Source organism: Emys orbicularis, chromosome 4 (genome assembly GCF_028017835.1).
Source record: "Emys orbicularis isolate rEmyOrb1 chromosome 4, rEmyOrb1.hap1, whole genome shotgun sequence".
NCBI lineage: Eukaryota > Metazoa > Chordata > Testudines > Emydidae > Emys > Emys orbicularis.
The window spans coordinates 69,766,519-69,788,557 of record NC_088686.1 but is presented as its reverse complement, the minus strand read 5'-3'; the positions used below and the strand labels follow the sequence as shown (position 1 = coordinate 69,788,557).

The window sequence follows — 22,039 nt, the reverse complement described above, 5'->3', positions numbered from 1 at the left end:
TTTTAAAAATCTTTTCCCCCTGTTTTATTGGTTCCTTCTCCACTCGTCTTCATCTTCTCTAATGAAATTTAGTCCTGGGAAAAGGTGCTGGATTGACAGTGACTAGAGAGAAGCATAGATGGCAGTGACTAAGGCTTTTACCACCCTGCTGTCGGTGTGCTTCAAACCTGAGATGGGGAGGGAAGTTGTCTCCGTGGCCCGTTCAGTCCTTGGCTTTTGAGATCTGGCAATTGTGTTATGGGCAGCTGTCCACTAGAAACTGGGTTGAGATCCATGACTCAGACCAACAAACAACCATCAGATGGTAATGAATTTTGATCACTGCTAACTGCAGTAAAACCATTGTCCTTTTATCTTTACCCAATCCCCTAAACCATCCAGTCTCCTCCATCCTTTTAAATATTGTTCATATCCTCTTTAAATCTCTCTGTCACTGGAGGATTGTCCTTACAGAGGGCTGAGGAACTTAGTAGTTCTCCAACTTTTTCATGTGGTGGAGCACTTCTCATGTCAGATCCCCTCTTAACCCCTATGCTGGACCTTACTTGTGGCAACTATAGTGCTTAGTCATGAGAAATTAATACTAGGACAATATTAAGGAGATAAAATGAAAATAAATTCACTCAAATGGGGGGTGTGTGTGTTGCTAGGTGGTAACATTCCTTCTTCATACCATGTGACTATTTCCTCCTATGGCATGTAGAAATCTATACTGATATGTAGGCCCGGTGTATACTACAGAGTTAGGTCGATGTAAAGCAGCGTACATCAACCTAACTCTAAGTGTCTACACTAAATGTAGCTCCCACTGATGTAAGTTGCCCACTACACCAACTTAATAACTCCAGCTCCGCGAGAGGCATAGCACTTAAGTCGATGTAGTTAGGCTGATGCAGTGTCAGTGTAGAGACGGTGTTGCTTACGTTGACTGTTGCTGCCTTTCAGAAACCATCCCACAATGCCCCATGTTGGCAGTTAAATTGGTGCATGCGCTCCTGGTGAGGATGTGCACTGCCAACACAAGGAGTGTGGTGTGGATGTGTAACACCCAATTCAATTAGTGTGGTGGCTGTATGTGGACGTAATTTAGGCTGACTTAATTTTGTAGTGTAGACTTGCCCTTAATCTCCTCTCATCGCCTCCAGCTCACATGGCTCTGACCTTTCCAGGTCACTTTGCTGTCTGGTTCAGACCTCCTATATCTATTTGCTATCCCTCCAATTTGTTATGCTTCCCAAATGTAATCATGGTAGAGGTTACACCAGAGAAACACCCTAGTAAATATGTGAAGCATCCACGCAGGTGCAAAGTCTGCAACAAAGACTTATGGGTTTTGTTAATTTAGCTGGCTGAAATCACTTCTGGAAGCTGCAATGAGCAGGTATCATCTGTTCAAAAACGTACTGGGTGCTGGAAGCAAATCTGCAGAGCACCTGGAACTGCTGCGCATTCTTTGCCCTGATTCACTTATGGGATTTACGCTTGCCTGATTGAACCAGTGGTAACGGGCCATATCACTGTCAAGAATGAACTCGCAACTTGTGCGCAACATACCAGCTGTAATGTTGTTGTTTTAAATGATCTGCTATAGCTAGGGCTGGAAAATATGCTTTAGACCTAATGGTTAAGCTCAGTTATGTGAAACCCACTTACCTCTGTGATGGCAAGTCTTACTGGACTGTAGGCCAAAGTCTGACAACTTACACCCTCCACAGCCCCCCTGCTTTCAGTAGGGTTGACTAGGGTATAAATGAGAGTAGGGCTTGGCCCTATGTACAGAGGGATATGCTTGACTTCTGAAAGTGAGAAGAGTGCCTTGTTTATATGATCCTCTCCCCTTTCTCCTGCTGCCTAATCAGGTAGTGAGCAACTGAGGGAACAGAAAGAGGAGACCAGGAAATTTTGGGGGGGGAAATTCCTAGCTTTACAGTGTCCGGATGGCCTTGTGACCACTTTGCCTGTAGGGGAGAGGGTGGGAGATGTTAATATGGAGAAGTGGCTTAGCTGAAAGCTAGAATTTAAGAATATCCACTAACTTACATCTTGGCAAAATCCATTTGGAGCCTTCCTGTATCTTGAGTGACAGATGATGAGCACGTTCTTTTAAGGTTCTTCTGATAATCAGAACTATGCTGAGGGGGAACGGAAGGATTTTGACTCTGTGAAATGGTGTTGTTAAATCAAAAGACCATTAAGATGGCTATCCCTCATTTCATGGCAGAGGCACAGACGAATGAAGTTAGCCCTGACTTATAGAATCAAGGCTTATGGTATCCTAGCCATGGCTAGGTCATCTGACATCACATGATTGAGACTGCTGCATGAGGGAGTTACCTACAATACATTGATGACAATGTACAAGGGACAATTCCTTCGTGCTGTGAGAATGATTTTAGGCTGTCTTTTTTTTGTTGGTATAACTTATGTTGATTAGGGATCTTGGGGGAACCCCACCCCAGAGCAACATAAGTTACACCTACAGAAGCGCAGGTATGGGTAGTGCTAAGTTGGCAGGAGAGGCTCTTCCGCTGACGTAGCTACCACCACTCATTTGGAGGTGGTTTAATTATGTCGATGGGAGAGCTCTCTCCCATCAGCATAGAGTGGCTACATGAGCAATCTTACAGAGGCACAGCTGCTTCAGTAGCGTAGACATGGCTTTAGTCTCTATTTGAATGAAAATAAGGAATTTTGTGCAACTTTCTGTGTAAACTAGAGATGGCTCAAAACTGCAGCCTCAATTATGAGCCCTCTTGTATTTCAGGGAGCATGATTCAAACCTGGCCTTGTGGGTTTATTTCCCTGTCACTTCTAAAACTTGAAGAGGCCAATTTTGCAATTCTGGTGTGAATATGGTTGTGAAGGCCCAAGATAGTGGAAATATCAAGAGATAAGCAGCAATCTAGTGACAGATCATTTCCATTTACAGCTTAAATCTCATGAAAACAGATCAGGAGATTTCAGCCATGTTGAATCTGAACTCTGTGCAGAACCCTTCCCTTGATTTGACCTCCAATGCAAACCCCTAACTAAACTAAATCCAAACCTGATCGTCTGCTCCTATGCCCATCTCTGGTATAAAGGAGATGAGATGGGCAAATACGTTGGTTCTAATTATATCCAATCTGAACTTTTTTCCCAAGATGTCAAACTGACCCTCTTACAAAGTTCAAAACAGTTAATGTTTTATATCTCAATCCAAGTTCTCCATTACTTCATGTTCTGGCTGCGAGAGGCTGATGTTTCTTATCCAAAACTCAAGGCTTCAAAATGGGGTAAACTGGAGTAAGTGTGCATACTTAAGAGTGCTTTTCTGACTGACCCTCAGAACCTTTTGAATTTCACTCATTATTAGTATAAAGCCCCCCCTCCCTGTTTTCCCCACACCAAAACAAAATTCCAGAAGAGTTGTTACCGAAACTGCACGATACAATAGTTGGTTTGGTTGTATTGCCTTTCATGCAACAGTATCGGGAAGGGCTTTTCTGCTGACTTTGCACAACTCATGCAAGTGTAAACCAGGTATTTAAGTGGTAATTACCACAGATAAGTTTGACCTGCAGAGTTCAAATCTGGATCTAAACTTTCCCACAGATGGGGGAGGTTTGCACCTGGTTTTGGTTTGACCTATTATCGTGCCAGCTCTGAATTTCAGATCCAGAGGATTTGGAATCTGAATGCATCCCAAAGTTTGAGCTATTCAGATTCAAGGTTTTTGTCTGAACCCACCTCTAGTGAAAATGCATAATCCATATCTAAAATAGTATCAAATTGAGGAGAAGTTACCTACAAAACCAACTTTACTGGATAATACCTTGAATAGGTCTTTATTTTTCAAAAGAGGGCTGTTGTAATTGATGGCTACAAAGAGGCTGGTAGGGATATAGATAGGTTTGTTTTGGCTAATTACTGTTGGAGTTTGAGAACTTTGCCAGTAAATGAGGACTTTGGATTTTAGAGAGATACCATCTGAATGTCAGGATTCAGGGCTTTTCTTTTTCTAAAGTCACTGAATCCCAGAGACCAGAGTGATGCCATTAATACAGAGAGTGCTGCTCCGGGCCCTTTTGACACATTGCTTTTGAAGGACCAGGACCAGGAAGAGAGAGCTCTTTGTTTGCAGTCAGAATAAACTCATTGTACACCCAGACAATTAACTCTTCAATCGACTTGCCAGCCTCTTTAAAGCACTCCAGTCCCTCTCTGTCTATCTCAAGTTCTATTCAGACACATAAGCACACCAATGTTTTTTGTTGTTTGTTCTGAAAGTCCTTCACAAGAATAGTCGGAGCGGATCAACATTGTCCTCCAAGCAGCATTTATCTCCGCCTGGCAGTGAATGTGTCAATCAGGAATCAAAAAGCCAAACAGAAAAGGCTTTGAATAGTGTCATCAGGGGTCGAAGTGACTTCCAATGGACTGTGCGTGGGACAGGCTTTCTCTCAGGGCAAAGAATTGTGCTGTCACAAATGCGCTGACAGTATTGGACCACAAAGTCCTCAGGGCCTGAGGGTGGTGGTTTCCCCCCCCCTCCCTCCCCACATTGGCGCACCTGCAAGGAGATGTGAAAAGGGGAGGGAGCATGAAAGGGAAAAGTGAATGCCTTCCAGAAGGCCCAGTGGATGCTACTCTTTCTACTTGGTTGAGTCTCAGAACATATCATTGCAGTAAATGCCATGAGCATTTGTCCAACATAAGGTACGGTTAATTTAGGAAGCACACAGATCGGTTATTGCTGGAGTGCACAGCAGCCCCTATAGCAGAAACTCCCTAAGCATTTCTGTTCTAAAGAGCCTTTTCATGTTAGCCCAAAAGGCAAATGTTTTATAAAGTTAAATTTTTCCAGATCTGGTCTCTGTGCAAGGGTATGGTGTTGTGTATTACTAAGTGTAAGGGGGAAAAACTTTTCTGAGAATAAAGACCGTGTAGGGGAAAATATACTCGTTTGTGTTTGTGTTTTTAAGCTGTTTTCCTTAATAGCTGTAGAAGCTCAGTGGCTCATGGTGGGGAGAGGTGTAGAAAGCTGGTAGGGAGATCACGCTGGACATGTGCTTTTCAGTTTCAGTTGCCTGATGGAAAAGCTGTCTTGATCTGGCCAAGTTATAAGGGTTTAAAAATTTATACTTTCTGCATGAGCACTAATTTTTCACTATTTTTTTTTTTTTGGCAATGTGCATCTTTGTATAACAGTTGCATGGAATTTTAGATCCTACTAAGAACTTGTAAAAACCTGTTTCCTCCAGTGTGGAGATGCATATTGAATGAGTATCAAAGGGGTAGCCGTGTTAGTCTGGATCTGTAAAAAGTGACAGTCCTGTGGCACCTTATAGACTAACAGACGTATTGGAGCATAAGCTTTCGTGGGTGAATACCCACTTCGTCAGACGCATGTGGTGGAAATTTCCAGAGGCAGGAAATTTCCACCACATGCGTCTGACGAAGTGGGTATTCACCGACGAAAGCTTATGCTTCAATACGTCTGTTAGTCTATAAGGTGCCACAGGACTCTGTTGCTTTTTTCATATTGAATGAGGCGAAGCTCTATTGCTGTGATCTTGACATATGCATCTTGTGCATAAAGCAATGTTCTGATGCTATCTGGCAATTTTTTTTACTGTATGGAACACTTTCTATAATTTAGATTTTTTTAATAAAAGTCCAGAAGCTCAGTCAAACTGTGCTTAAAAGAAAAAATGTAAGCTTGCAAAGTCAATTATTCAAAATTCAGGAAATAATAACTTAATACAGGAGAACCTTAGTTTTAACTAACGGGGCAATCTGTTATGTCATCCATGCTATGGAAAAAGTTTGAGAATTCCTGTTTTATGGTAATACGTGCACCAAAAAGGGCAGAGCTAAGGTTGCATGGATAACGTTAACGTTATCATTTAGTGGTTCACTTTGCATTTTTAGTGTTCTTTCAACAAAGATGTTTATATGGACTTGCCTAGATTTTAAAAAACTGTTTGCTAGACAGTTGTTGAACACTGAGCGGCTGAAATGAGGCCCTGCTTACTTAGTTTGCAATGTGATGTTGAACAGCGAATGCAAATTCAATGTACATGTGAATAGAGATCGTATGGAAAGTGTTGAGTCTGGCCTCACTCTGCTCACCCTCAGGGATCATATCCCTAGGTTTACCTAGAAAGTACACATGCAATTCTACTCCAGCCTCTGATGTCCACCCATTGTGGAACATAGTCGGGCAAATGCTACTTTTTTTTTTTTTTTTTTTTTTTTTGGAAGCAGGTATCTTCCTTGGGCACAGCTACCCAGTTAGTTTGCATCTCTGAATGCCAGCAGGTTGAATGAGGTCTACAAGCCCTTGGGCTCTCCATATTTCAAGCTGTCTATTTCACACTGTTATACACATGACGCCTGGATGGTAGCATGCTTTAAAAATCCATTCTTTGTTGTACCCTTTAAAAAGGGCAGATATGAGCAGTATTAATCTCCCAGGAATCCCAAAGGAGAGGTTCTTCATTGGATTAGACAAAAGAATGGCCATACTGTGTCCGACCAATGGTCCAGCTAACCTAGTAATCCTGTCTTCCAACTGTGGCCAATGCCAGGTGCTTCAAAGGGAATGAACAGAACAGGTAATCATCAAGTGTTACCCATTCCCAGCATCTGGCAAACAGAGGCTAGGGACACTTCAGAGCATGGTTTTGCATCCCTTCCCATCCTAGCCAATAGCCATTGATGGACCTGTCCTCCAGGAACTTACCTAGTTCTTTTTTGAACCCTGTTATAGTCTTGGCCTTCACAACATCCTCTGACAAAGAGTTCCACAGGTTGACTGTGCATTGTGTGAAGAAATACTTCCTTTTGTTTGTTTTAAACCTGCTGCCTATTAATTTCATTTGGTGACCCCTAATTCTTGTGTTATGAGAAGGAGTAAATAAGGAAGTGTTATTTACTTTCTCCACGCCAGTCATGATTAAGACTGCAAGTTTGTCATGGGGGTCTCAGATTCTGTAAAAAAAAATTTTCCGGGACCTCCATGACTTCTGCAGTGGCGGGTGCGGCTGGCTCAGGGCCACCTGAGCAGCTTAGGCAGCGCCTGTGCCAGCCACACCGGCCGCTGCGGGGGCAGTCTCAGGCCACCCCCCCTCCCCCAGCAGCAGCAGGAGTTTGGGTATGGGTGGGGACCCAAGGCTGTGGGTTGGGGAGCAGGAGGGGGTAAGGGGGGGCTCCCTGGAAATGGCAACATGTCCCTCCCTCAGCTTCTAGCTTCGCGTGCTGCCTCCCCCTGCAGGCACCGCCCCCGCAGCTTCCATTGGCCGTGGTTCCCGGCCAATGGGAGCTGCAGAGCTGGCGCTTGGGGCGGGGGCAGCATGCAAAACTAGAAGCTGAGGGAGGGACATGTTGCCATTTCCGGGGACCCACGAGGAGCCTGGTAGGGAGCCTGCCAGCCCTGCCACCCCCCCCACCAGCACCAGCGGGGGTCCTGGGCCATGCACTGCTCCCCCCAGCACCTGCGGCGCTCCCCGGGCTGCCCCCCAGATTTAGTCAGGGGTATATAGTACAAGTCATGGACAGGTCACGGGCCGTGAATTTTTGTTTACTGCCCATGACCTGTCCATGACTTTTGCTAAAAATACCCATGACTAAAATGTAGCCTTAGTCATGATTTTATAGGCCTCTATTATACCCCCCCCCTTAGCTGTCTCTTTTCCAAAATGAAAAGTCCGTCTTTCTAATCTCTCCTCATATGGAAGCTGTTCTATATCCCTAACTTTTGTTGTCCTTTTCTATACCTCTTCTAATTCCAATTATCTTTTTTGAGGTGGGGCGACCAGATCTGCAGCCAGTATTCAAGATGTGGGCATACCATGAATTTATACAGAGGCAATATATTTTCTGTATTATCTATCCCTTTCCTAACAATTCCCCACATTCTGTTGGCTTTTTTGATTGCTGCTGCACGTTGAATGGATGTTTTCAGAGAACTATTCACATGACTCCAAGATCTTTCTTGAATAGTAACAGCTAATTTAGACCCCATCAATGTATAGTTGGGATTGTTTTCTAATGTGCATTACTTTGCATTTATCAGCATTGAATTTAATCTGCCATTTTGTAGCCCAGTCACCCAGTTTTGTGAGATACCTTTGTAACTCTTCAGAGTTTGCTTTAACTATCTTGGAGTTCTGTATCACCTGCAAATTTTGCTACCTCACTGTTTACCCTTTTTTCCAGATCTTTTATGAATGTGTTAAACAGTACTGGTCCCAGTACAGACCCCAGGAGGACACCACTATTTACCTCTCTCCATTCTGAAAACTGATAATTTATTTCTACCCTTTGTTTCCTGTCTTTTAACTAGTTACTGATCCAGGAGAGGACCTTCCCTCTTATCCCATGACAGCTTACTTTTCTTAAGAGCCTTTAGTGAGGGACCTTGTCAAAAGCTTTCTGAAAATTTTAAGTATACTATGTCCACTGGATCACCCTTGTCAGTATGCTTGTTGACCACCTCAAAGAATTCTAGTAGATTGAGGCATGATTTTCCTTTACAAAAGCCATGTTGACTCTTCCCCAACAAATCATGTTCATCTGTGTCCGATAATTCTGTTCTTTACTATAGTTTCAACCAGTTTGCCCAGTACTGAAGTCAGGCTTACCGGCCTGTAATTGCCGGGGTCACCTCTGGAGCCTTTTTTAAAAATTGGCATCACATTAGCTATCCTCCAGTCATTTGGTACAGAAGTTACATGGATAGGTTACATACCACAGTTAGTAATTCTTCAATTTCACATTTGAGTTCCTTCAGAGCTCTTGGGTGAATACCATCTGATCATGGTGACTTCTTACTGTTTAATCAATTTTGTTCCAAAACCACCTCTAATGACGCCTCAGTGTGGGTCAGTTCCTCAGATTTGTCACCTAAAAAGAATGGCTCAGGTTGGGGAATTACTGTAGGTTGCCTTAAGACCGAATACAGATTCTAGTGCTGCTTTATGGCAATGCAAATAGTTTTGTTTTTTTCAGATCACACTGCAGAAATGGCAGGTTCATTTTCGTCTTGTCTGCATGCACCACAAATGCATACATCTCACTTTGGTGCAAGGGACATCTCTACTAGGCAGGCAATGCAGTGTGCTAGACTAGCTTTAGCCCTTCTCTCCTCCTTCCCCAACTTCTCCCCATATGGTCTATGCCTCTGGCAAGATTGTTTATTAATGTTAACATCCAATAACTGTGCCTCTTTCCTTGATAATCGCAACTCATTTTACTCCTGACATAAACATATAGTTCGCAAGCAGCTAGTCTGTGGCTTGGAGAATAAAGATTGCTTTGTTAGAGCAAAATTCTTTTGCCTGCATTGTGGATAAGGCCTCTTATTTGAAGTGTGGCTCTCCCCTGCATATTCAGTGTGAGTTCTGTATGTGGATGCATGCAGAATGCTCCGTAGGGAGGTTGACAGTAAGGGAGAATTTCCCCTGTAGTTATCCTATGAAGAGTCCTTGCCCTGCTAGTCAGTGCAGGCAAACAGTCATCTGGGTACTTAGCAACGCCATTGCCACACTAAAATGAAGGAATAATTTGTCTTCTGTCCTCAGGAGAGGCCCATGATAGTGGAAGCTAGGTGGCCTTCTGGCTCATAGCCAGTGTTCTGAGAAGATGGCATGGGAAGAGAAATGTTTGCATCTGTCGGCGTCATACCTTCCAATGGTTAAATTTTCCAGCTCCGCTTGCAGAGATTTATTTTTCTCTCCCTCCTCCCAACAGGTGGTGCAAGTTTTCTGGCCGCCCCCAAGCAAAAAAAAAAAAAAAAACCCGCGGCGGCCAGAACAGCAAAGCCAAAAAAAAAAAAAAAAAAAAAAAACCCTGCGGCGTGGCCGGAGCCAGGGTGCAGGGGGACTCCCTGCCCTGCAGATGTGCCCCGGCTAGCGGGCGGAGGGGGGGAGGGAGCGGGGGGAGAGAGAGAGAGAAGGGGGATGGCCAGGTTTCAGCAGGGCGCTGCCACGCGGCCCCTCCCGCCGTGCCCCCTGCCGGGAGGGCTCCGCACCACTCCGGTTGGCTGGGAGGGAAGGACGCGGACTGCCCTGCCGGGCTTGCTGCAGGGCGCTCCGGTCCTCCTCGCCACTGACCCCTACGGGGCAGCCGGAGCGGAACAACAACAACAAAAAAGCGGCCATGCCGCCCTAGGATTGGGCGGAATGCCGCCTCCTACAAGCTGCCTCCCCAAGCACCAGCTTGCTCGGCTGGTGCCTGGAGCCGGCCCTGGGTTTCAGGATTGCACACCACACTGTGTTCTCTGCCCTATTAGCCATTTTTGTTTCTTCTTTGAGTGCTTGCTCATGTCGATTCCATTCTAGTTGTGTGCAGGCCCACATGCACCGTTGTCGGAGATTTTTTCCTTCGTGGTATCCGTAGGGTCAGCTGTGGCGCCCTCTGGAGTGCTGTGCTCACATGTCAGTATATCAGGCGCCACTGGCCCTACGCCCTCTCAGTTCCTTCTTACTGCACATGGTGGTTGCTTGGAGCATCTCTGTCCCTTGCCTTGCAAGTCGTCAGCGGTTTCCTTCTTCACTTTGTGTATTAGAGCTGTAAATAGTTTTGTTTACTGTAGTTAGTCAGTTAGGGTCCCAGTGGGGACTTTTCTGGGTTTTAAGCCCTGCACTGACTGTAATAGGCCTATGCCTCTTAGTGACCCCCATGGCACTTGTCTGCAGTGCTTGGGGGAATCTCATGTAAAAGAAGTGTCACACTGTAAGAACTTTCATCCCAGGACACACAAGAGCACGACATCCGTTTGAGAGCCCTCGTGGAGGCTGCTCTCTGCCCGGCCTCGGAGCCGTCCCAGCTGGACTCGACTCCCAGTACTTGGCCTCGTTGTGCAGTGCACCCCTGGCACCAGGCTCTACCCGGCACAGTTTCCCTTTGCTGGTGCCCAAGAAGAAGTTGGGGGAAAAGTGGGACCCAGCACCGAGGTAAGAAGGACCAAGGGGCATCGAGTAAAGGACCTTGTTAGGGCTGCTCACCCACCCTGGAGCCACATGGGGATACATCCCCTAGGAGGGGACCTCCTGCCCCCGCAAGGGATCTACCACTGACCTCAGGGAGCAGAAGGGGACCCATACTCATGGCGGAATCAACACTTTCCCAGCCCCTCCCGGTGCCCAGAGAGCAAAGGGCTCTCCCAGCACAACCGGCACTGCGTGCTGTGATGGAACCGGCAAAGGCTCCCTATGAGAACAAGCCAGCCATGAAAGCCTCCCACAAGGTGAGTAAACGCTGCTGGTCTCTGGAGCCGAGGCAGAGCTCTTTGTTGCTGCGCCCCTGGTCTCTGCAGCAGCCCAGGTCACCGGTTCGCCACTTCAGATCACCGGCCGGCCCCATGCTCCTGGTCTCCACCCTCTCATCGAGACTCACCCAGAGGGAGGCGCCGGTCACCATATGGTCAGCATCAATCATCCTCCCGCTGACCCTCTCCATGACGTTGATCACAGTCACCTACACCACAGGAACATTCCCCAACACAGTGCTGCTCCCCCTACTCCCAGCACAGATCCCCCTATTCAAGGCACCGTTCCCCCACGGCGACAGTTAAGTCCCTGTGGTCATCGGAGGAGGATTCTCCCAGCATGGAGAGGGAGTTCAGCCCCTCATTGAGACAGCACCGGGGCAACTGGGCTCTTGAGGCTGCGTCCACCTCTGTGATGCCATCCTGGCAGCAGGGCCAGTGGCCAGTGCAATGGCCCTATTGGAATGCCTGGGGTATGCCGGTTATGCCGATGCCCCCTTAGCACCAATCGTCGGTCGCTGCTTCAGACAAGCATTTGGCGGCACCGGGCTTGGTGTGCGAAGCGCAATCGGATGCCACCGTGGAAGGGCAGGTGCCCACTCAGAGACCTACCCTCTTCCCCCCCACAGGGGATGATGCCCCCCGGGCCCTCCCCCGGTAGTCCAGTCGTCCTCATCCTCTCCAGATGAGGCTGTGGCGGGGCCCTTTCACGCTAGCCCACCTGACAATTTTAAGGAGCGCCACGCCCTGCTCCAGAGGGTGGCCACTAACTTAGGTCTAGAGGTGGAGGAGATGGTGGAGCAATCAGACACCTTGTTTAATGTGCTTTCCTCATACAACCTATCCTGAAGGACGATCCATCACTCTCTCAGATCTTGGGAGACAGGCCAGTCCTTGCTTACAGACAGCCCCCAAACCTGAAGCAAATACTCACCAGCAACCACACAACAAAAACACTAACCCAGGAACCTATCCTTGCAACAAAGCCCGTTGCCAACTCTGTCCACATATCTATTCAGGGGACACCATCATAGGACCTAATCACATCAGCCACACTATCAGAGGCTCGTTCACCTGCACATCTACCAATGTGATATATGCCATTATGTGCCAGCAATGCCCCTCTGCCATGTACATTAGCCAAACGGGACAGTCTCTACGTAAAAGAATAAATAGCCACAAATCAGACGTCAAGAATTATAACATTCAAAAACCAGTTGGAGAACACTTCAGTCTCCCTGGCCACTCGATTACAGACCTAAAAGTCGCAATATTACAACAACAAAACTTCAAAAACAGACTCCAATGAGAGACTGCTGAATTGGAATTAATTTGCAAATTGGACACCATTAAATTAGGCTTGAATAAAGACTGGGAGTGGATGGGCCATTATACAAAGTAAAACTATTTCCCCATGCTTATTTTCCCCCCACCCTACAGATCCTCACATCTCCTTGTCAATGGCTGGAAATAGGCCATTTTCATTACCACTACAAACAGTTCTTTTTCTTTCCTGCTGATAATAGCTCATCTTAACTGATCACTCTCCTTTCTAGTGTGTATGGTAACACCCATTGTTTCATGTTCTGTGTGTGTGTGTGTGTGTGTGTGTGTGTATCCTGTATTTTCCACTACATGCATCCGATGAAGTGGGCTGTAGCCCACGAAAGCTTATGCTCAATAAATTTGTTAGTCTCGAAGGTGCCACAAGTACTCCTGTTCTTTTTGCGGATACAGACTAACACGGCTGCTACTCTGAAACTTGTTTAATGTGCTTTCCTCATCAACTCATGCCCATGTTGCACTTCCGGTGCACGAAGGGGTCCTAAAGGTTGCCAAAGCCCTCTGGCAAACCCTGTCCTCAATCCCACCCACCTCAAAGAGGGCTGAAAACAAGTATTTTGTCTGAGACCAAGGGGTTCGAATACTTGTACACCCACCTACCCCCGGGTTCGTTGGTGGTTTCTGTGGCCAATGAGAAACAAGCAAGGGCAATTTAGTTCCAACCCCAACAATAAGGAGGCCAAGGGACTGACCTTTTTGGAAGGCAAATTTATTCTATGGCTAGTCTTCAGTTCAGGGTCGCAAACCACCAGGCTCTTTTGGGGAGATATCACTTCAACTTATAGGACTCCCCCTCCATAAATTCAAGGATTCCACGCCCCAGGATGTGGCCCAAAGATTTGGGGCCCTTGTTGAGGAGGGTACTACAGTGGCTCAGTGTTCCCTCCAAATGGCATGGGACGCTGCCGATTCGGCGGCCAGGGTGGTTGCCTCAGCGGCGGTCATGAGACGCAGTTCCTGGCTTCAGACCGCAGGCCTGTCCAAGGGAGATGCAGTCCGCGATCCAGAATCTCCTGTTTGATGGGATTGGGCTCTTTGCAGAGCAGATGGATGCGAGGCTGCATGGACTAAAGAACACTCGGGCCATCCTCTGCTCGCTGGGGTTGCATATGCCTTAGTCGGCAAGGAAACCGTTCCGACCGCCCCCGCTACCAAGGCCTTGGCAGTCTCGACGGGGGTCTGCAAGGAGAAGGGATAGGGACACGAGTTTTAGTCATCACCACCCTTTCTCCTCCTGTTCACCTGCGCAACCTGGCCTGGCGAAATATCACAGGGGCCGGAAGTGTTTATTTTGAGGGTGCGCTTGAGAGCAACGCCCCAGTCAACTCCCCAGATCCGCCTCATCCTTTCCTCAACCGTCTTCGTTCCTACTGTTTGGCCTGGTCATGGGTTACCTTGGACCGCTGGGTGCTAGAAATTTCTCTGGGTGTAACCCAGAGATACTATGCCCCCTTCCCTGTCCATCTTCAGGAACCCTTCTCATGAGCAACTCCTCATTCAGGAGGTCAACAACTTCCTGCAGCTGGGGGCAGTGGAGGAGATCCCTCGGGAAATAAGGGGGAAAGGATTCTACTCCTGCTGTTTCCTACTCCTGAAGGCAAAAGGGGGCGTAAGACCCATTCTGGACCTGCAGCAACTAAACAAATATCTCAAGAAGTTGAAATTCCACATGGCTTGTCTGGCCTCCTCCTATCCCCTCCCTGGATCCGGGAGACTGGTATACCACTCTTGACTTGAAAGATGCTTTTTTTCATATTTCTATCTTCCAAGGACACAGATGGTTCTCCCTTTTTATGGTGGGCCAGCATCCCTTCCAATTCATGGTGCTCCCCTTTGGCCTCTCTTTGGCCCTGCAGGTGTTTACAAAATGTATGGCTCTGGTAGCAGCTTACCTGAGGCATCAGTGAGTCCAGGTCTATCCTTATCTCGACAATTGGTCGCGGGATCAAGTGCAGAGCAGTCTCAATCTGGTGCGTTCTACCTGTCATGACCTGGGACTGTTAGTTAACAAAAAGAAATTGACCCTTATACCAGTGCAACAAATAGTTTATAGGGGCGGTCCTCGAGTCCACGCGGATCACGCACATGGGCACACACATGCCTAGAATGGAATGGACATGAGCAACAAATCTCAAAGAACAACAGTTACGAAAGGTAGGTAATGTTTTTTTTTTTTTTTCTAGCCATCCAAAGAACACCATGAGAAATGAAATATATGATCCCATCATCCATGCTGGGCTGCTATGGATGTGAGGATAGGACACAGATGCTCTCTCTTCACCCCGAGTTTTGGGAAACTGCAGCTAAGAGCGAAGTCCTCTTGATTCTGTAGGTGCACATCAATCCTGATCTGGAAACATTGCCATCTAGTGGTGCTAGGGTACATGATTCACCTTCTATTTCTGTCCCTCTGCCCATATTCTATATGGGGAGCTGCTACACTTGCACAGCTTTCTTAAAGCTATAGGGTTTTTTAGTTCCTTGCAGGAGGCAATAGATTGTAATTAATAATGATGAAACATTTCCTTGGCATTTTAAAGGGACTACATATCCTCCTTTTTTTCCCTATGATACTGTATTCTAGGAACTTCTAGGAAATCTGAAATGCCCTCGTTTTTCATTTTATCAGAACGCTATTTTTTAATAACTACAAAATGTTTGTTTATAACTTACTGCTATGCCAAGTAGAATTTTCTCCGTGTTTTTACCAGGAACAAACAGCCCAGTGGAATGAGAGTTTAGTGTGACGAGCAATGGCTGGAGTGAAAAGAAAAGTCAAAGGGGAGTAGACACTATCATAGCTGCTGTTCTGCTCCAAGTTGAAAGCATTGTGAGACACAGAACAAGTTTCACTAAAACTTGTTGGGAACACGGACTTGTTGAAAAAAATCCTCTGGTCCGAGAAATAGACATGCAGCTGGCAGCAGCAACACTAGCGTGTACTTTGTAAAATAAAATGTACTTCTTGTCTCGTGACTATTACATGACCCCTAAACAAACCAAAACAAAATACCATGAGTCCTTGGTTTTTGATTTTTAAATAAGTTCACCTCTGTTGCTGTATTATTATTTTTTTTTTTTTTAAAGTAAATGTGAGGAGGAATCGTGTTTCTTAAACAGGACAGGTACTGTGTTGTCTTGTGTTTGGAAAGCATAATTTTTGGTGCTACCATGATGGATTTAATAATTGCAAATTCAGCTTTGGCAGTTAAATGGGGGAAAGTGTTGTGTGAGGTTTTATTTGTAATATCAAGATACTTAGTTTTTAGGAAGATCTTTTTATTTAATTTATATTTATAGATCTTTATATGTTTATATTTCTATATTTATAGAATATTTTATTATATTTTTATTTATATTTATATAAAATAAAAACACACAGTTCATAGGCTTGTTTTTTTAGGGGTTTTTTTCATTGACGCATTATCCTGAAAATCAAACCAAACTGATCATTAAATGGCTATTTCTGGATAACTCTAAAAGGAAGGCCTCAGTTCTTGAGAAGGAGTCAGTATTTACCAAAAATGTTTTATATTTGTTACTGTTTTGTTTTTTGTTTGTTCTTGATAGGCCTAAAACAACCTCCTTGATTAAATCATGCTGAACTTCGCCAAAGTTCAGATCTAGATTTGAATACAAAATTTGTGTTTTAGATCTATTTCTAGCCCTCCCCCCCCCTTGTTGATTTGAGTCGCTGTTTTTAAACTTGAAAAGCAATTCTCGAGTTACTCAGTGGATAAGCCTTCATGGTAACATTATCAATAAGCTTATTACCATACTGGCAGTTCATTGTGCCCAGTCCTTTCCTAATTATATAACTTTTTCAGACTGCTGTATGTCGTGTTGACTTCTAAATCCTTAGGAGCCAGCTAAAGTGTTGATACGTTATTAACTGCTTCAATGGAGTGGCAGAATATCACCTAAGAACTATAATTTTTTTTTTTTAAGTAGTTGCTGTGGTTTCATGAGTCATGTTGAAGCCCAGCACCCTGTTCTGACAAAGAATGAAGGTTAACTTACCTGTCATTAGACAGCCTCATTTTTAAGGGATAACATCAAGATAAAATCAAGGGCCAAATTGTCCTCTAATTCCTATGAAGCCAAAAGAGTTATACTAGGAAAGCATTTTCCCTGTATACCTAAACATTTCCTTACCTCTGTTACGAAGGGTAATACTCAATAATATTAAAACTAGGAGGTGGTTGTAAAACTAAGTTCAAAATTTTTCACAGGGGTAAAAATGGTGGTAGTGAGGAATTAACTGGAATTTTTCTATTTTGACAAAAAAGTAAATGTTCCTCAGTTTGTGTTTTTGGTTTTCCATTGTTCTCTGTTTTGAAAGCCAAAATGTGTTGAGGTTTTTGTTGGAAACACTGGAAAAATTTTCAAAAGAAAAGTTTTTTCTCCATGAAAATTTCCACATCCCCCATAAAGGGGGCATTTTTGGATGGAAAAATCTCAACCAAAAATGTTATCACTTCTACTAAGAACACTTCATTTTACTTTTCATCATTGTTGCTGTCTGCGAACTTCTTTCACTTCCCTCAGCTTGGTCAGTAACCGGTCTATTTCACTTTCATTTTCTTGTTTTATTTCCTGGTGCGTGTGCGTGTGTGTGTGTGTGTTTCTGAAACTACATGGAAATCTTAAACTTAAATTGAAAGCAAAACCTATTCCTTGAAAGTTCATTGACATTTGTATTCATATTAGGTTAAAGCCTGACCCCACTGAAGCCAAAGGCAAAATTTCCAATTTGACTTTAATAGGATCAGGATTTCACCCATTGTTTATTTGTATAGAGCTGGTCGGGAATTTTCCATTAAGCCTTTTTGGCAAAATGCAGTGTCTGCACAATTGAATGTTGAGAAAATTTCAACTTTTCTGAAACTTTTTGATATTTCTGTCAAGAAAACTGAAACTAAATATGTAAGGTAATGTTTCATTTCAGTATGTTGCATTAACCAGAAACATTTCATTTGGATTCAGTTTAACATTAAAGTGTTTCTCATTGGTGCCTCATTGCCTCATGGGAGTTGTTGCTTGATGCTCTTTCTCTCCTATGGACTAGTATCAGAGGGGTAGCCGTGTTAGTCTGAATCTGTAAAAAGCAACAGAGGGTCCTGTGGCACCTTTAAGACTAACAGAAGTATTGGGAGCATAAGCTTTCGTGGGTAAGAACCTCACTTCTTCAGATGCAAGGCATCCTATGGACTAGGCTCCCTGGCTAGACATCATCTCCCATGATGCACACCATGGCTCAATCAGACAGGAGACAGTTGCATCATGCGAGTAGTAGTCCAGCCACTCCTGCAACCTTTTTATTCACCCCCATACCATCTCCTATGGAGGAAGCCCAGTACTGAGGCTAGATTTTTTTAATTAATTAATTAATTAATTTTATTTATTTATTTATTTTAAAGCTTGATAACTTTGATTGGTAACATTTGTAGTTTTACTTATTAAAAATGACATCAAATCTCATGCTTCAGGTAACAAGTTGATTTCCTTCGGGGTCTGGAAGGAATTTCCCCTTCATGTAAGGTATTAGAACAGGACTAGATCCATTATGAGTGTTTCCACCTTTCTCTGAAGCCCAATATATTGATCACTGTCAGAATACAGGGTACTGGGCTGGCTGGATCAATGGTCTGAGCTGGTGTGAGAAATACCTTACTCTTGGAATAAGGAAATGATTGGTCTACAGTGAAATAAAATGCATTTGTATATTTACTTAATATAAATGGCTATGCAAAATAGAGGTTGAACTTGGCTGTTACTCAGCAAGACACCCTACTAGCCCTATATTGGTGTCTACCCAGTTAGCTTCCTTTGTTTTTTTGTTTGTTAAAAGCGAAAACGCATTTCTAGCCCTTCTAGGTGTAAAGAAGACATTTAGGATGTGCCTCATTGGTATGCTGTTTACCTGAACCTGTGAACAGCCCGCATGGAATGACAGCTGTAAAGGAGGAATACACTGACCCCATTTTATCACAAGGACATGCTAACTCTGAAGCCTAATGATGGAAGTGTCAACATTAACTATTTAACTGCTGGTCATTTTAGTAGAAACATCTAGCTATTGTTGGCATGCAGGCAGACCTGTGGACTGTGGGAGGAGATTGGGTGGAAACCTGCTGCCTTCTCTTTGGCCTGATCACTGATGCAAACTCTATTTAAAATTCAAAGAATGATTAAAAGATACAGCCAGTGCATAAATGTTAAATTTATTGGGCTAAACCCTGATTCTTTTTTCCTACTTGGTTTTTATTCAGGCAAAACCATCATTCAATGGGAGCCTTGCCCAGTCCAAATCCCGTGAGCTGCTGAGTACTAGCAGTTACTAGTCTCTTTGCTTACTCCTGCAGCATTGGCCATTTCAGTTGAGAATTTGGCCCACGGATATAGCCGTGTTTTATACATTTATATGGTAAAAATTGTATGCGTTCTGTGTTCAAATGTATTCTAACTACACTTGTTGAACATACAGACAATGCATGAATCAAAGGGGCAAATGTATAGAGGTCCTGTGTTACTGTCTCCCATCTCTTTTACTTTCATGAAATTGCACAGGTGAAATGAAATTTGAACCACACTTTTTCAGTTTGGGTTCCCTTTCTGATTGATGTACCTAGAAATAAATAATCAATGCTCTGATGAAAAGGTATTTAAGCTCAAGTCAATTTAAAAAAAAAAAAAAGTCTTTGTAGACATGAGACTGTTGCCTGAATAGTCTTGTTTTCCATCGATTCCGTCTCCACCCTGGCCTCAAATATTCTGTTAGGGGCTTTGTAACTGTGAGCTCCCTCCCTTTCCCATAATGTGTCTGGTGTGAGGTCATGCAACAAAGGCTGTGTTGTAAGTTCTCTAAAAGCACAACATGCAAGAAATATCCATGTTTTCCCCTCACCCTCACTTTATACAGCACCACAACACTGTACAGCAAGACTGAACTGACTCTCCCAATTATTTTCAGTGTAACTCAGTGTTTTCCCTTTCAGTTACTTCTACCACCACCACACATACTCTATTTTAAGGCCATGTAGAGATGGGCCCAGAAAGGGACAACAAATTCAAACACCCCTGTAACTTTGAGAGGGTGGACCCAAACCTGAGCCCAAACTTAGCAATCAATGCCTGTCTACATAATGTAACGGGCATATAATCTTTTGCTTAGGTATATCTCCATAGAGAGAGCGCGCGCTGGAAGGGACCCTGAAAGGTCATTGAGTCACTAGCAGGACCAAGTACTGATTTTGCCACAGATCCCGAAGTGGCCCCCTCAAGGATTGAACTCTCAACCCTGGGTTTAGCAGGTCAATGCTCAAACCACTGAGCTATCCCTCCCCCCTTCTGTGGCCCCTGTGATTTTTGTTTTTTCTTGTGGATTTGACTTTGTTTGGTGTACGCTTTTATGAGGGAAAGACTCCATGCTTGTTGCCAGAAGGCATCGGAGCATAATGTATTGGGGAAAGCTAATCTAAGAAAAGTTTTTCTCCCCATCTCTCATAATCATGTCGGAGCTAGAGGGCAGCTTGACGTTACCACTGTAAGAAATAAGTTTTCCTATTGACAGACCTTTTCTAACAGCGCTTCAATGAATGGTGATGCCAGGCTCCACATTGGTAAGTTTCAGAAGATGTTCTTTAAACAAAGAAGATAATTAGGAGGACTTTGGTCCATTAATTCCCAGCTCCCTGGTGTCACAGGATATCAACTGTGTGGGATAGGCCCACCTGATCCTAAAAAATGATCTCTAACCAATTCATCAGGGAGAAGGGGAAAATACCCATGGTTCATGTCATGTGGGGGAAATTCTCTCTCAAATCTAAAGGTAGTGATCAGTGCATGTTTACTGTGTACTGTGACATACCACTACTGTCCAAGTAAACTCTGAAAATTTATTATGTCTTGACTTTCTGTCTTTCTGTCTATCTTTCTTCTCTCTTGGACTTGGCCGGGCCATGTACAAATCCCAATCATTCAACAGTACTGGAGAGTAGATAGTATTTACCTCAATAATGGTAGTTTCTTTTCGGTTCTTTTTAACCCTCAATTCAGATGATGGTTCGAAGCCCACGCCCACCATGGAGACCCAGCCTATTTTTGATGGTGAAGGTAAGAGCCTCCCTTTTAAACACATTTTTTCTCTCTCCCTCACATTTGTTGTTCAAACCCTGGCTTTAACCTGCAATGCAGTAACGCCCTGAATCTTATAAGTTGTCTACAGTTCAGAGTACCCTTGGGACTTGACGTATTTTTCCAAATCCTTTCCCATCCTCCCTTCTTCCCTGGGATCCAACAATAACACCAGTTGGACGGATCCTTTGGATAACCTCAGAGAGGAAGACGTCATGGCTAAAAAATGCTCCCTGAGTCAGAAATGACAGTTTCGTATATTCCATCCTTTCTCCCCCCTGTGGTATTGGTACAAGGAATTTCATAACCTCTGCTAGAACACAGCAGCTTCCCCAAAGGGAGGAAACGGCTAAACTACAGTCTGTGAATGTTGACTTGGAGGAAAAATATTGGGAGGTTGCTTCATTTACCCCTTCCCTTCAGTGATGCACTTTCCATTAAGTAAATGAAGTCAGCGTCTTGGGCCCACCTGATCCATGGTCCACCAAGCCAGTTTCTTCTTTCAGATGTGCCGACTCAGTGACTTTTGAGGAATTGTTTTGCCTCAGTTCACTGGAATCCTTAAATGAAAGCAAAACTGCTGTGATCAGTTATAATTAAATGTGAGCCAAAACCTGAACCTCTGCTATGAACCCCTTCAGATGTCCTGGCCAGGGGAGAGCTGCAGATTTTAATGCTGTCCCTAAGATTTTAAGATGGAGTTGAAACCAAAAATAGAAGGGATTTGGCAGGACCAGGTGGTGCCGTCGGTAGCTTCTCCCTTCGCCTCACACGAATAGGTGGTTGTGGTGGGTTTCGGTTTTGGGTTTTTTCTGGCTAAAATAAGCGTATTTAATAGCAAGCGACTGCAATTCCATCATTTCCATTTGCCTGGACCTAGCTTTTATAAAAAAAAAAAATTGTATCCGCTTTAAAAAACAAATAAGATACCTAAGCCAAAATATTGTATTCCCACATAAATAAACAGAGGAAACAAAACCCTAGTTGTCAGTCTCCTGTTTGCATAAACCCCCCCCCCCCAAGCCCCCATTCCTTCAAGCAGCCATCTGGTATTGTATTAAATTGCTGTTTGTAATAACAGCATGCTGCTGGGCTTTCAGTTTACCCCAAGATAGTGGTTGTGAATGCACAATGGAAGGAATGCACTAAGACAATGTGGACTTAACTACAGGAAGAATTACCAAACAGTGCACTAGATTAGTCTGTGGAAGCCCTGTCAGAAGCTTCTTAAGGAATGGTGAAAGTCCCCAATCCTCAGGTCATTCAGACAACGCACTAGAGAGTACACTGCAGAGACAGTCCTGC

General features: G+C 44.4%; 1 protein-coding gene across 1 annotated transcript in view; it reads left to right on the top strand.

Annotated features, from left to right (window-relative positions):
- Positions 1-22,039, top strand: part of SMOC1 (SPARC related modular calcium binding 1) — a 114,860-nt gene that overhangs the window by 47,957 nt on the left and 44,864 nt on the right. Inside the window, exon 6 of the mRNA XM_065403309.1 lies at positions 20,624-20,713. Coding sequence (XP_065259381.1) covers positions 20,624-20,713 — 90 coding nt within the window. The remainder of the gene's footprint in view (positions 1-20,623; positions 20,714-22,039) is intronic.